Here is a 15349-nt window from a genome sequence, read left to right as displayed (position 1 = left end):
TTTTCTTTAACATAGTGTTATTGTAAACATTAAACTAATTGTTTACAAAATATTTTAAGTGTTTAATGAATATGTTGAAATTTTAAGTAAGAATTACATTACAGGCTGTTAATTTTTTTGAATTATTACATATGTGCTGCCATCTAGGAATGAAAAAAATGATTAAGTGTTAATATTTACAATGGGACTGTGTCAACTACATTATGTAGCCTACACAGTCCCTCCCATCCCAGAAAAGAGGATTCGGCGTGGGTAATTGAATTGGCCTCCGAGATAAATCATTATTTTTGATCATGTTGAATAATTTTGAGTGTTTAATTTTCGCTCTGCGGCCCGTTAATACGAGATTTTAAGGCCGGAGGTGTAGCATTTCTAATTTATGCTCATTTAATGAAATGCATCTGTTTCTCTCTTCGCTTATTATTAGTTATTTTGAAATATTAATTTTTATTAAGTGTTCTACTCGATTAAGTCGTTTAACCATACGTATTTCGAAGACGTAAATTAATAAACGGAGGTGGTAAAACCATCCGTCTAGGTTCTTTCCTTTACATTTTACATCTTAGTGCACCGTGGTGTGGCCTCTTTGGGGTGTTGGTAAATAATTAAATAAAGTTAATGTAATTTACGGACTAAATAAATACTTTAATTTGTCACTTGATATGTCACCTTTGCTGTAAACAATGAAATTTAAAAAATATACGAAAGATAAGAGTTATCCTAAATGAAAAAAAACTGGAATTTTATTATTCTGCTCTGATATAATATCACAACAAGAGTATTGCTTGTAATTTACTAACATTTATCAATAATTAATTTTCAAATTATAGCTTTGTTAGATTTATTCTCCCGATCATGTCGTTGGTTAAAATGCATGTAATATTGATAATGGGCCTTGAGGTAAAGTTTCCGATGTTTGCTTTGCGAAGCTCTCAGGAAGAAGGACCGAGAAATACATTAGATATAATGTAAAGAATGTAACTTTTGTTCAGATACACCAGTTGACTAGTTGACAAATATCAACGTTTACTGTCGGGTTGAATGTAACCAGCTGATTGATTGTCCTTTTTTCTCTCGAGGTCTGTACACCGCAATTGGCCGACACTATTTCGGATTTTATGCTGTTTATATATAAACTATTCAAAGGAAACTGAGGAAGTGAGTTTACATAATCAAAACATTACTAAAAATAACTGATGATAATCAAGTTAACAGTTTGTTTTATACTAAATTCCAAATTCCACAGTATATTCTAGTTACAGAAATTTCAACATAAAAGTCAGTAAAAATATTCAAACTTCTTTTAAATAAAAATTGTGATTTTCTTAATTTGCTATAAATTTGGTTAATAAAAGTCAAAATTAATATTTAATAATAAATAAATCGCATACAAATTACACATAAAACATCTGTTTAATGATATCTGAATAATAGATTAATAAAATTCAATTATTATTAATCCATTATCCAGTGCCAATTAAATGTCTGTTTAACATATTTAAATGCAAGTTATTCTAAACATATATATAGAAAAATTGTTGGTATTTTATACTCTAGTTTATCCTGATCTTTGCTTTTTGTATAATTCAATGAATTTACTGAAAGTTGAATGTTTCTAGTTGTTCTTAGAGCTAAAGTTTATCCAATTTAAACCTTAGGAGTTATTATTTCTACTTTTAACTTGTCTTCTTGACAAGTACTAATGATTAAAAGTAAGTTACATGCTACTACAAGATATAATTGATAAATATCTCAAAATATTTACTCAAATCATACATTAAAAATTGGTAATATATGATTATACAAAAGTTTACATTGTATAATATCATTATTATTGCAAGAAATCATTTTAAACCTTGAAGATTTTCTTAAATTTTAATTCTTCATGCAACACATCCCGTTAATAATATATTTAGAATAAAAAGTTTAATGTGCTTTGCCAGCATATGCCGATTGAAAAGAAAAAAAATTTGAGTCGTAACGCCAATAAATCAATCTCGCCTATCAGACGGAGTAAAATATAATTTCATAATTAAAATTTAAATGTCATTTGTGAAGCACGACCACGACTTCAGAAAAAGAATAACAATTTTTTCTAGTTTATTAAACTGTGGGAATCATTCTAACTTACATTCTTGTCACTTTTATTCTATGAGATTAGTATCAATAAGATATATAACATTCAAACAGTAAATACACAGAAATATAAGATAACATTTATAGAAAACAATGTCATTCTAAATGATGATATATATTAAATTTTATTCTGTAGATATGATAGAGAAAACAGTACTATACATGACTAAAAATGTTTCTCTATATATATCCGTAGAGGCCGTTCAAAATATATATTTATTTAAACCATGAAAGCGTGGAGAAAATCATACTCATACGAGTAATAAGCTTGCTATTTATGCCCGAATTCTATTAAAGATTTTATAAATCAAAGTAGAATAATCAGATTGGGAGTTTTTACTGATAATTTTCTTAAAAACTGACAAATTTAAATGAATACCTTTTTAAACTCCTTTTTTTAAAATGTTTTTTTTACAAATTTTTCTTGCCATTTTTCCATCAAAAATAATTTTTTCTTCTCATTTTAAATTTATATATATATATGAAAAACATTTTTACATTTCTGTAATAGATACAGTCTCTTAAAACATCACTTTTAGATATATTTTTTAGAATTTTTTTCCTAATGTACACTGTTCATAAAGAAAAGCTAATGCTAATGATAGCAATCTTACTTTTTGTACTTCTGTAAAATGAAATGCTGAGGATAATTTATATAAAAATTTCTACAAGAGATAATTTATTGTTTCCATTTTGTTTCAGGAATGAAATTACAAGATTTATATCTACTTAAAAACTTAACTTTTTAAAATTAAATCAGTCATAATTGTGAAATTAATCATTTCTTTAGACTAATGTTCCGAACAATTAAAAATGGAATATACATTTATTAGAAAAAACTTTTTAAAAAATAATTAGTAACTTTTAGATAATTCCACTTCACAGACACGATATACATAAATAAAATAATGCATTTACGATTCACGAGACATTTCTCGGATTTATACAATTTCCAAAAATTTCTTGAACATAATTCAAATATTTTACCGGAAAACTACTTTTGCATTGTGTGACGTCTCGACGCAGGATTGAAACTCAAAAATAGCTTCATTAACATGTTACATTGAAATTTAAAAATATTTTATTCTATTATATTTACATCAGTAATTATAGAATCAGTAATTAATTAATAAAAAATAGATCAAGGAAAAATATTTTAAAAAACTTGATTTTTAATAGAGAAGACAATACATCCAAATTTTGAAGCCAAATAATGTTTTCTTAAATTTCAATAATTATATTTTCTTCAAACATATCCCTGGTTGAATATGATGGCACACAAATTTGGTATCTATATCTATAAAAAATTGAAATACAAAACGATTTCACTTATATTTAAAAATTTATTATGCACTTTTGTATTTTAATATAAAATTATAAAGTAAGATGAGAAAAAACTAAGTAAATACAGTATTAAAACAAAACAAACAGGAAGAAAAAAAATCAATTCAAAAACTCATGACAATTTTAGTTCTATTGCTAATAAAGACAAAAATAAAGAAAGAATTTATTCCTATTTTAGACACTAAACTAGATTTAATATAAAAATCTATACTTTGATTATTCTAGAATGAAATTATATCTAAGTAAAGCAAAATTTTTCTGGTTGCATGCAAATGCATTGGCATAAATCAAATTAAGAATTATATTATTTACATTAATTTATCAAAACGCTTAATTAAAATATTAATTGTAGAAAACCATTACTCGAATATTTTAAAATTAATCGTTTCTATTTTTAGCGTGTCGATTTTTATTTGAGCACGGAGAAAATTATCAACTCTGATTGTCTATTTTTATATATTTAGAAAGGATTTAGCATTTCAAAAATTATACTTCTAGTTAATCATTTTATAATTGTCGGAGTTCTTCGGATACTATTTATTATATACAATATAATTTTCCTAATGGATTGCTAGTATTCTTTCTTTCTCTTGGCACTTGATGTTCACTAATTAATTAGATTAATTATGCTGATTAATTAGAGACTAATCTGAAATCTAACTTGTTGCATTCAGTTTTTATGTAAACCTGACATAATAGTTTTATATTGACTTCAATGTACAAATATGAAATAAAATTTGTAAGTGACAACTTAAGATTTGTTCATTTAATTTAAAAAATGTACGATACAATTAATAAAATGGATGAAATAAATTACACATGCAATTAAGTAAAAATAATTAATAAAATTATTATTAACTTTAATTCAAATGCTTAAATTTGAAATTTTAAATAAACCCCAAAAACCAAAGTTTAAATTAAAGTAATCTAAATTTTATTTTTCCTGAGTGCAACGTAAATGCGATATAAAAATTGACCTGAACGATCTAAATTTGATATAAAAATCTGGCTGCATTAAAAAATAATCTCTCGGAATGATATAGCAATTTATCATCATAAAGCAAAAAAGAAATACAGATAAGAAGGCAAATAAGATTGATGGAAATGAAGTCAGACATAAATAAAGTGAAATAATAATTAGTGACACTAAAGACTCAAATATTGATCAAACAAGGAAAAAATAAATAAATATAAAATTTATAGCAATAAAATATAAACAATTTATGATAAGAATAAATATTTAAATGTTATAAATTTAAAATATCCATTTAACTAGCATCTTCAGAAAATATTCAAACATTTTAAGTGTTTACTATATTGGATATGTATAAAATGAAAACATTTCAAGACTTAAAATGTTTAAATATTTATTGTAGATATTAATTCAATATTATAACAAAGATACTATATTTATTTCATCATTATTTACAATTTTTCATCAAATTTGCTTATTTTACAGAAAAAGCAATAAGACATGTAAAGCAAATGAATTAAAATTATATCAAAATATTTCAGTTTATATCTAAAAAAAACACAGTTTATATACATATATAAATATTACATACTTTCATCTACTACATTTATATATTAAGCATTACCAGTCGTTATTGGTGGAATCCTTCATAAAATACATATTTACTATTTGTACTGTCTGTTTTCTATCATATTCAGAAATGTTCGACAATATATTTGGGAAATAAAACTGCATTGAAAAAAGCTTAAGGCAGAGAGAAGATAAGCTACGATTTTTATATTTCAAAATATGATGTCACATCAAACATTTTTGGGAAAAGAAATATTTAAAAAAATTTTTTAAATGTATGTTAGTATCAATTATATATCATAACATCATTTCCTATTACATAAAGACAGGAAACAAACCTGCAACTTTATCATAAATCAACTGACTTTACACAATATTTACACCATTTCTAATTCAGAATAAATAATATATTAGAAATGGATAAAAGATAATAATTGATTATAATAAATGATGTAAATATATACACCTTTTAAATAAATTTGATATATTAATTCTGTAGAAAAATGATCGAAACAATCTCTAATCCTGAATATTTGGTTTTTGTATTATTTACGACTTAGATAACAGCCTCAATTTTCTTTTATGATTAATGCCGAACCACAGTAAGTTGACCAGCAAGCATGACAGACAAGGTACAACAATATGCATTCCACTCAAACAATCCGCACAGAATCCAGAATAGATTTAAAACTGAATTTTTCATGTCATTTTATAATGGAAATTTGAACAATTTTAAAGATTACTAGATAAAGACATGACAATAAATTTTATCTGGAACACTGTTATAATTTTAACTGAAAGAAATTATTTTAATTAATATTATAATCACAACTCATTGTTCACATTACATCAGAGAATCAAAAGAATCAAAAATTTGATTGTTTTTCTAGCATGCTTTTTTGTAATAAATGGAGATTATCTCAATTAACAGATTATCAATCTTTAATATGGTAATGATTAATGGACCTAATATGAAGACAAATGAAAAATCTCTAATTCCATAAAAGATGTTTATCAAATTGTTAACATTCAGTAACACTAATTATTATAAAGATTTTACTATCAAATCTATTCCTATAGTAAAGCATAATACCAGAAAAATTATTATATATATACATAATACATAGGGTGCCCGAAAATTATCCATACAACTTATTCTTCAATGAATTTTATGACAATGCATGCAAGATTGTTACATAAGAAATTTTAGAATCTCCATTTTCCAAAATTAAAGCAATAATGTTGCAAACATTCAATACACGCACAATTAGTGAATTGCTAAATATCCAGTTGATACTCCAAATGCCACCGTGTATTGTACACTGCAGCACTTTCGCATCAATATGTTCAATAGCATATGTGATTCTTACTTTTGAATCATCAATGTCTATCACCTGCATATTGTCACATGATCCCCAAAGAAAGAAAGAAAGAAAGAAAGGTGTGATATCAGATCTAGCTAGCCTATGAATTGCACCTCCATGGTCAATCCAAACAAAATGAACTTGGTACAAACAAAAAACTTTATACAGAAAAAAGTAAGTTTCTCTGTAAAATGACACAATGCTGGAATTTTTACACTCGGTGATGGTCTACTTTAACAGAAGGAAATTATATAGGTAATTTTAGGGCATCCTGTATTTTAGTATCTTTATGAAAATGCATTTTATAATTACTCTCGCAGATCTTAAGATCTTGAGAAATCAAACAAGGTAATAAAATATCATTTTTTCCTTGTTACCAATTATTAATTAATAAACTTCATTTAAAAATGATAAAAATGCAATCACGTTCCTGTTAGATAAATAAAAAAATTTATGGTACATACATTATCAATGTCTTCCTCTCCACTAACTTCATCAAATTCAATGATGTTATCGTCTTCCTCCTCTTCTCCAAAAGTAACTGCATCATTGATTTTAGCTAAAAAAGAAAATTAATTTAAAAATTTTATAATTCTAATTTCACATTGCTGTAATTTTTAACCATATTATGTATCATATAAACTATAGTATATCCTAATAATAAAAATCTGGTTATATAAGAAATAATATTGATTACATTAACGTATGATCATTTTAAATAATACATTTATTCAGTTCCTTATAATCTTTTTTGTTTTTTACTGAATTTAGTTAACATTCTCTTCCTTATACACACATTTGAATATTGCATTGACGTACTGTATTAACTATATCATTCTTTTACTAAAAATATATACAAAACGAGAAAGCCTATAAAATTTAACTGCTCCTAATCGATACTAATATACAAAGAAATCATCACACCTGAAGTTATCATCGGATACGATAAGTATATAGACATAATTTAGTAGAATTTCCACTATTCATTTAAAACTCTATAACATAATTAATATGAGAGAGAAATATAAAATTTAACTAAATATGAATTTCCTGTTGAATTTCAAATGGTAGCTGTATTACGTATTATATAGGTAAATGTCTCTTCAATCCGAACAAAATTTCGGTAGACTTTCTCACAGCTCTACAGGTTAAAAATCTCCTTTATTGTTTTTCACATATGCATTTCGACGAACAAAATTTCGGTAGACTTTCTCACAGCTCTACAGGTTAAAAATCTCCTTTATTGTTTTTCACATATGCATTTCAGGCAAGTTTTATTTTTCCTGCCCCTCTTCAGTGCTACAAAACAAATTCATATTGAATTTACACAAAACAACTTTATAGTAGAAAATGCTTACAAGACATAAAAAGACACTTTATAATACCTTAAGATTTTCCCACATGTTCTTTCATCTTTTTTACAGTACTTGTACTATCAATTTACAATGTTTTCAAATTTATAATTTCCTCTTAAGGGTGTTTTACATCGAAATCCGTACCATTATGCTACACAACTAATTACAAATTATAATTATTAGTAACATTTTAAATCACTTATTTATAACAAATTTTTTCCTTTAAAAAAATATTTACTAAAAAAAATACATACATGTTTTTCTTTAAAAGTGTCACAACAATAACAGAGTAGTATACGTTGTATAAACTTTAAAAAGGTTCAACATACAATAAAATTTTCATTTACACGACAATGTATAATCTTAGAAATATAAACTATTGACTTGTTGCGCCCCCTATCATGTTATACCATTGCTGGTCGATTTGCATGCCATTGGAAATGTTTATTAAATTATTACCACTGTATTTCATTATTTCTATATGTTCTTTGAATTTACGTTTATATATATTTTTCTCACAGTGTAGGATTTTAATATTATTTCTATCTATTTTGCAGTTACTATTTTTGATGTGGTTATACCAAGGTGAATTATCATGTTTTAACCGTATGGCAGCTTCATGTTCTTTTATCCGTAATAATTTGTAATTAGTTGTGTAGCATAATGGTACGGATTTCGATGTAAAACACCCTTAAGAGGAAATTATAAATTTGAAAACATTGTAAATTGATAGTACAAGTACTGTAAAAAAGATGAAAGAACATGTGGGAAAATCTTAAGGTATTATAAAGTGTCTTTTTATGTCTTGTAAGCATTTTCTACTATAAAGTTGTTTTGTGTAAATTCAATATGAATTTGTTTTGTAGCACTGAAGAGGGGCAGGAAAAATAAAACTTGCCCGAAATGCATATGTGAAAAACAATAAAGGAGATTTTTAACCTGTAGAGCTGTGAGAAAGTCTACCGAAATTTTGTTCGGATTGAAGAGATATTTACCTATATAATATGAATTTCCTGTTTGAACTAGAAGTCACGTTATTTCAATTCAAAAATTTTCTCCTGAATGGACTTAGATAGAGACTGGCACAACTCCATTGTTAACAGGAAAAGTATGACGTACAGGGACAGGACACCATTAAAATTAAGAGCATTGTGATGAAAAGCTACAGCCCGGCATCCTAACAATAAATAATTGCTCGCTGTAGTTAAACTGAATGAAAACAGATAATTCAAAAATGTAGTCAGTATGAATACTACATTTGTGTGTGTATACAAACAATAGAATCGCTATTCAAAAACAATATTTAGTTATAAATCACACCGATATTGATATATTTAAATAAATATACAGAATTTAATGTGTACTGGGTAAATTTTGTATTTATACACATGAAGAAGTCTTCAAATCTAAAACATTAGATTTAAAGATGCCTTAAATGGAGAATAAAGATCCATTGAAGGCCATTAATTGTGAATGATGATAAAATTTACTTATTTAATTTACATAATCAAATTCCATGTTTTTATTGCATTTCTTTTTCCAAATGCAATAAAAACATGGAATTTCATTATTTGAAAAAAACATTCCAAAATTAAATACATTGTACATTATATTGTCATCAATGGTTCACGTACGGCAACTTCAATTGAAACGGCTTGTACATCACTCAGCATCCCCAATTATCTTGGCTTTCATACTATACAATGCTTTAAACAGCAAGAGAGGCAGGGGCAGACTATCAGTGCAATTCTTCCAATAAATCAGCACCTTTGGCAGACTATTCCCAACAATCTAGTCATACAAATTATAAATGTAGCAAATAATAGAATCTTCGGAACTATAAAATTGTCAACTTTGTTTCCAATTTCTCTCGCTTCTTTGTTTTTACCTTTTGGTAAATAAATGAGGATGACGATGGTGTACACCACAACCCAGCACATCCGTAGTATCGTAAGATCTGCCAGAATTTTTTTTGGCCCATGTTAAGGCTAATTAATAATTAGACAAAAAGCAATTTGAATAAAGGTAGGCAGTTAAGTTGTTATCCCAGGATAAATTTAATAATAAGAAATAAGAATTAAGCATAGAATAGCTGTTTGTACTGAAAAAGAATTGACTTTAAAAGCATGACAATTTTCAAAATTGAAAAACCAGAGAAAAAATTATATGAAGTATGCATCCAAAATGGCAGATCTGAAGCAGACGACATTTGTCAAAATGCAGGTTCTGCGCATGCGCTCGGTAATCGCAACTTCAAAATAAATGTAATTAACTAAATAAAAAAAACTACAAAATGTCAATAAAATGTATTTATTTTTAAAATATTAATCGAAACAGATCAAATACAGTCGCTAATATTACGCATTGTAATTGTCAATGCAAACAAAATGACCGATCCGTAGCAGACGACTTTCGCCAAACAACGCTCTTGCGCATGCGCTTACCGCTTTAAAAAATTAATCGACTTAAATAAATAAAAATATATTCGATTCACTTTATAAATAATTAAAACTCCAGTATTTTAATTGCGATTAAATATGAAAAAGTGAAATTATTTTTAAAAATATATTTTATAACGTGACGTCGTCTGAACTTCGGGAACGGCAGACATCTCCTAGCCATTTGTTAAATAGTTTATTTATAATTAATAGAAATCGAATGAAAACGTATAATACACATATATAGTATATTGTACACACATAATACACAGACTACACTATACACTGCATAATACAGTAGTCTCTCTATAGTCCGACACATGTCGGATTACAGAGACTACACTAGTCGTGGTTTTTTTTGGGTGCAGAATTTATTTAAAATGAAATCACGATTACGTTCGCATTAATTTTAAGAATTTATTCTGTATCTTTTCGCATTTCTTCATCGCTCCCTGCAAACTCCCGAGATTAAAACGTTTCTCACTCGGATAACGTCACTCTTTTTAATACAAAAATATTAATTCGTTTAGTAATCTACGCACGCTCTTCGAAATACAAATTAATGTGACGTTTGTCACATTTTCTATCAAATTACTCGACGCCAATTTAAAACATTTGCCTGATATCTTGGACGAAATAAATTTACGTTTCCCTACGCTACTTTAAATGAAATCGTTTCCGCCTACATTTTATAAATATTAATTAGAATTCAGTTAACAATTGACAGTTATTTTCCTTAGCATTTTTTTTCCGCCTTTTAATTACAAACATCGTCGTTTCATCCATTGTAAACCGGTTGTTTATCTTCACGTTGTAGTCGGATTATTAAACCAAAAATATTATTGGGTTAATTATTTAAACATTGAAACATCTTTTTCATATAAAAATTAGAATTTATTGAGAGGATTGTTTTTATATCATCAAATTAAGTCTTATTTAATCTTAGTTATTTAGCGCATTAGAAGCATTTATCCGCAAAGACCAAACTTACTTTATTCCGGTTTTTAAACTTCCGATTTATTTCTATCTCTTAAAATTTAGCAATCAATATCGGTTTGCTGTCACTCAATATAAGAAAGTTGCAGCTAACTGTCACACAGTTTCGCGCTTAAATGCCAGGTAGCTCACCCCATCAATACGAAACACGTGTAGTGTAAGGTTCAATCAATCGGAACGTGTACTTACACAACAGGGAGGAAAAAAAGAATTGTTTTGTTTTAGCAGCTACGAAAAAGATTAAACGAAACTTACTATATTTTTCTACTCAAAATCGGCGAATAAAAACAATACAATAAATTACTTCTCACTACAAGATATAGCGTTAGAATCACTCATGTACTATGAAAAAAAAAAAAACATAAACGTAAGGCTATAAAAAAACCCCTCAATATAGAGATTAAACAATCATTTGAAGAGCGAATCACAAACCGAATACTATTATCTTCGAATGGTTCGAATTTTTAAAATGTATCGGGCAAACGACTGCATCTATCGAAACCAACATTTTTATGTATTACGAAACTCTCTGGCTTTGATATCAAATAACAAAATATATCAAATTTCTATTTTCCCGAGTTAGAAGCATCTATAGAGTAATGGAAAAACTGAGAAAATATCTATCTTCGAATATATTTCGACTCGAAATATCTGACGAACCGCCGAAAACTAAAGGTTGAAATTAGATTTAGTAGTCATCTTAGATTTTTCGAAAGCACTTAAAATCGTTTCTTTGCAACTTTCCTTCAAGTATCCTTAGCAATATACAGGAAAGTGAAGTTAGCAAGGAGAATATCGTCGTGTCTCTTGATAAATGTAGATTTATTCGAAAAAATAAACTATTCCAAACTTTAAATTTAATGTCCCCCCATACCACAGCAAGAATGTACCTTTTTTCTAGGGATCTCTAAAAGTTTGATTTGTTTTACTGAACACGAAACTTTTATAAAGTATTGATATTAAATTATAAGAGCAAAACTTATATTAAAAAAAATAATTAATAATAATAATAATTAACACTTTTCATCCCTACCATAAAAAAGAGTATTCTATCTCCTCCTGAATTTCATCAAGAAAATTTTTTTTGAATCTATCAGCCATTTTCAGTGGGCAAAAATCAAATTTATTAGGCTGCTTCTATCAATTCCAAAATTTTGTGTAATATTTTACTCATTTAAAATAACTGGAATTTGCTATTTTCCAGAATAAAAAACTACAGACATGAAATTGTATTTAAAGAATAAAATAGTGATACAATTTTTCCACACTACCTGAAAATGGATACGAAATTTCTGTAGTTCAATCGTAAAACATTAAAATAAAAAAAGCATTGCCAATGATTTATTGTCACTGTTCTATTTATGGCTGGAAAGCTATGATCTACTTTCAACACTTTGTAACTATTGGAAAGATATGACTGACATTTTCAAATTCAATCAAAATAACTAAAAATATTTCAGTTTTTTTTATAATAATTCAGAAATATCTTGTATTCTAGCAAATAATACCATTATACTGTATATTATTTCTATTTCATTTATATTTACTTATATTCTTATCCAAAATAGTAACTAAATTATATAATTTAAGATCATTTCTAATTAAATATTTGATGTATAAGTTTTATGCTTTTATGTACTTATTAAGCAGATTGTGTAGTATCTTCATTCAATTTTCACTTTTTTCTAATATAACAAGGCACATTTTACCTTTCAATCTATTAACAAAAATAATTATTTATGACACTATAAATGATGCAAAGTTAAGCTGTGATTGCTAACCTTAATACACCATTTAAACATTATATTCTTACTGAATTATTTAATTAACATCTTATGCATTTGGTTTAATTGGTCAAATATTAATGAGTCACAACTATATAAAGACTACAAGGTCATTTAACACTCAGCTGACCAGATGAATCATTTAAACAGTACTGTACAAGGTTTATATTGATATACTGTAGAATCCACATAGGCTGCAAAATCTATATTATTCATCCAAATAACTCACATGGACTTTTCATACATATCAATTTGTCTAAATTATTTAATATATTTTTAAAATGTTATAGAATATCCTCTACTTTATTACGATTTTTTGGCATTCTAAACTTCTCTTTCTGTCGTATCGAATGTGAATTTTTTGTGAAGTACCAACCAGCACTTGCTATCTATATCAGAGGCGCTCAATCTAAAACATATGGCAGTTTGATAAATTTTTCAAATTTTCTACTAGGAATTGATAAAAAAGCAAATGTACTGTTTTACATACAACATTCTAATAATCAAAATAAATATGTTAATTTAACATAAAAACCAAATAAAGCTTAAACAAATAACTCAATTATATTGTACATAATAAATAAAAAACAGATAACCAATGTGATTGTTGTTTTGCTTTGTTTAATTTTTCACTTTTTAAGACTAAAGCAAATGCAACACACAGAATGACTAACATCTAACTTCTTTGCTAAAAACTAATTTTTAATTAAGTTTTCTAAAGATACTAATAGAACTTTTTTACATGCCCATCATTGATTCAGTCAGAGTTGCAATGTGGAGACAACAGAGTGATGGGAAAAGAGCTTGAAAAATCCAGGTCAAACCAGACATGAAACATTCCAAAGTTTGCTTGAATCCAAAGCCCTAAAGCAATATGATGATGCTCTTACTGCTTTGGCGATCTAATCATTACAATGTAATTTTTTACTAACAAAAATTTCCCACAGATTAATGGTTTAGAAATACTGATTTATACAACTAATATCAATTTTATTCATAATGTCTCAGCCAGCATGGAGACACTATTGTGCCCTAATCTAAACTATAATTATTTATGAATAATTATTAGTTCTTAAATTTCAGATTTTCATAATTGCTAAAGAAAATGTAAAGTGAACAATTAAATAAATTTAGGTATATTATTTTTATTATGTAATCTTATATTTGTCACACTTATTTTCAATGGGAATAAATTATTACATACAACACATACCATGTATGCTGGCATACAAGATAACTCATCACATAAATTTATTGCATTGTTTTAACTCAAAACTCTGGTTTAGACCTACAGTTGCTGTATAAGTCAAACTCCAAAAAAGACAAGTAGGTTACAACTAAAATGTGGATATAGCATAAAGTAGCCTTTGGTGAAAGCATATAAGACCACACCAATTTTATTGAGATACTAACTGTAAAACATTTAAATATTAACAGTTTACACAGAATAGTAATTATGAAATTAATTTCTATATTAAATTTCTTAAATAGGTTCACCAAATGCCAGCTTTAGTTGGAATATTTGTAGCAGCTTGTTGGAATTACAACACAGCAATTATTAGGAGTACTGTTACTACTCTATAATAAAGATTTGCATCTATATCTGTCAAATAAATTGTTTCCTAATTTTAGAGACTTTAGGTATAAAAAATTGACTTATAAACTAGCATACGATATCTTGAAGAAACTAATTATTAAAAATTTTCATTTATTGACTAAAATTTAAATTATATTTTAATTTTCATAACTGCATGGACAAAAACAGTCAGAAAATAATTATTGTAAAAACTCTAAAAATTTATATATACTAACAGCAGAACAATGATGTGTAGTGTGTGTTGTAAAACAGATTAAATGGTGGTAAGCAAACTACAAGTGGCCACACTCCAAAGAAAAACAAAAAATTATGGGAAAAACAATATACTGTGAAAAAATTTTAAATATGGTATAAAAACAAAAAGAAGTGAACCAAGTCGCTCATTATGCTACATTTTGGATAACTAAAAATAAAAAAAAACTAGTTAGAGTTTCATCAAATTTCTAAAGATAGCTGCCAATAAAGAAGTTTGGGGAATATTAGCATAAATATTAAACTGGACACACGATTTGTCCAAATAAATCATTGAATGGATAACTGAGATCATAATATAATAAATAAAATTACAGTAGAGCGTCGATTTTCTGAAAGTCAATCATCCGAAAGAATTCCAGTAGGCAAATTTAAATTTTCGCCAGTGCTGTGGCGCTTCAATCTTTGGCTATGTCTTGGGCTACTCAAATATTTTACGTTTTTGATACTAAATTAACATCTGAAGTATAATTTTTTATTGTTTTTATATTTTTCAATATATTTATTTTGTTTGTACAAAATAAAAAAATAATTTTTAAC

General features: G+C 26.7%; 1 protein-coding gene across 1 annotated transcript in view; it reads right to left on the bottom strand.

The window, feature by feature from the left end:
- Nucleotides 1-3288: 3288 nt before the first annotated feature.
- Nucleotides 3289-15349, bottom strand: part of LOC111631669 (eukaryotic translation initiation factor 1A, X-chromosomal-like) — a 44149-nt gene continuing 32088 nt past the window's right edge. The window contains exons 5-6 of the mRNA XM_023375967.1: nt 6852-6946; nt 3289-3433 (exon numbers count right to left, since the gene is read on the bottom strand). Coding sequence (XP_023231735.1) covers nt 3428-3433; nt 6852-6946 — 101 coding nt within the window. The 3' untranslated portion in view covers nt 3289-3427. The remainder of the gene's footprint in view (nt 3434-6851; nt 6947-15349) is intronic.

This window comes from Centruroides sculpturatus, unplaced genomic scaffold (assembly GCF_000671375.1).
Source record: "Centruroides sculpturatus isolate CEXI.00-Female unplaced genomic scaffold, Cexi_2.0 scaffold595, whole genome shotgun sequence".
Classification (NCBI taxonomy): Eukaryota; Metazoa; Arthropoda; class Arachnida; order Scorpiones; family Buthidae; genus Centruroides; species Centruroides sculpturatus.
This window is presented reverse-complemented; position numbering and strand designations above follow the sequence as displayed.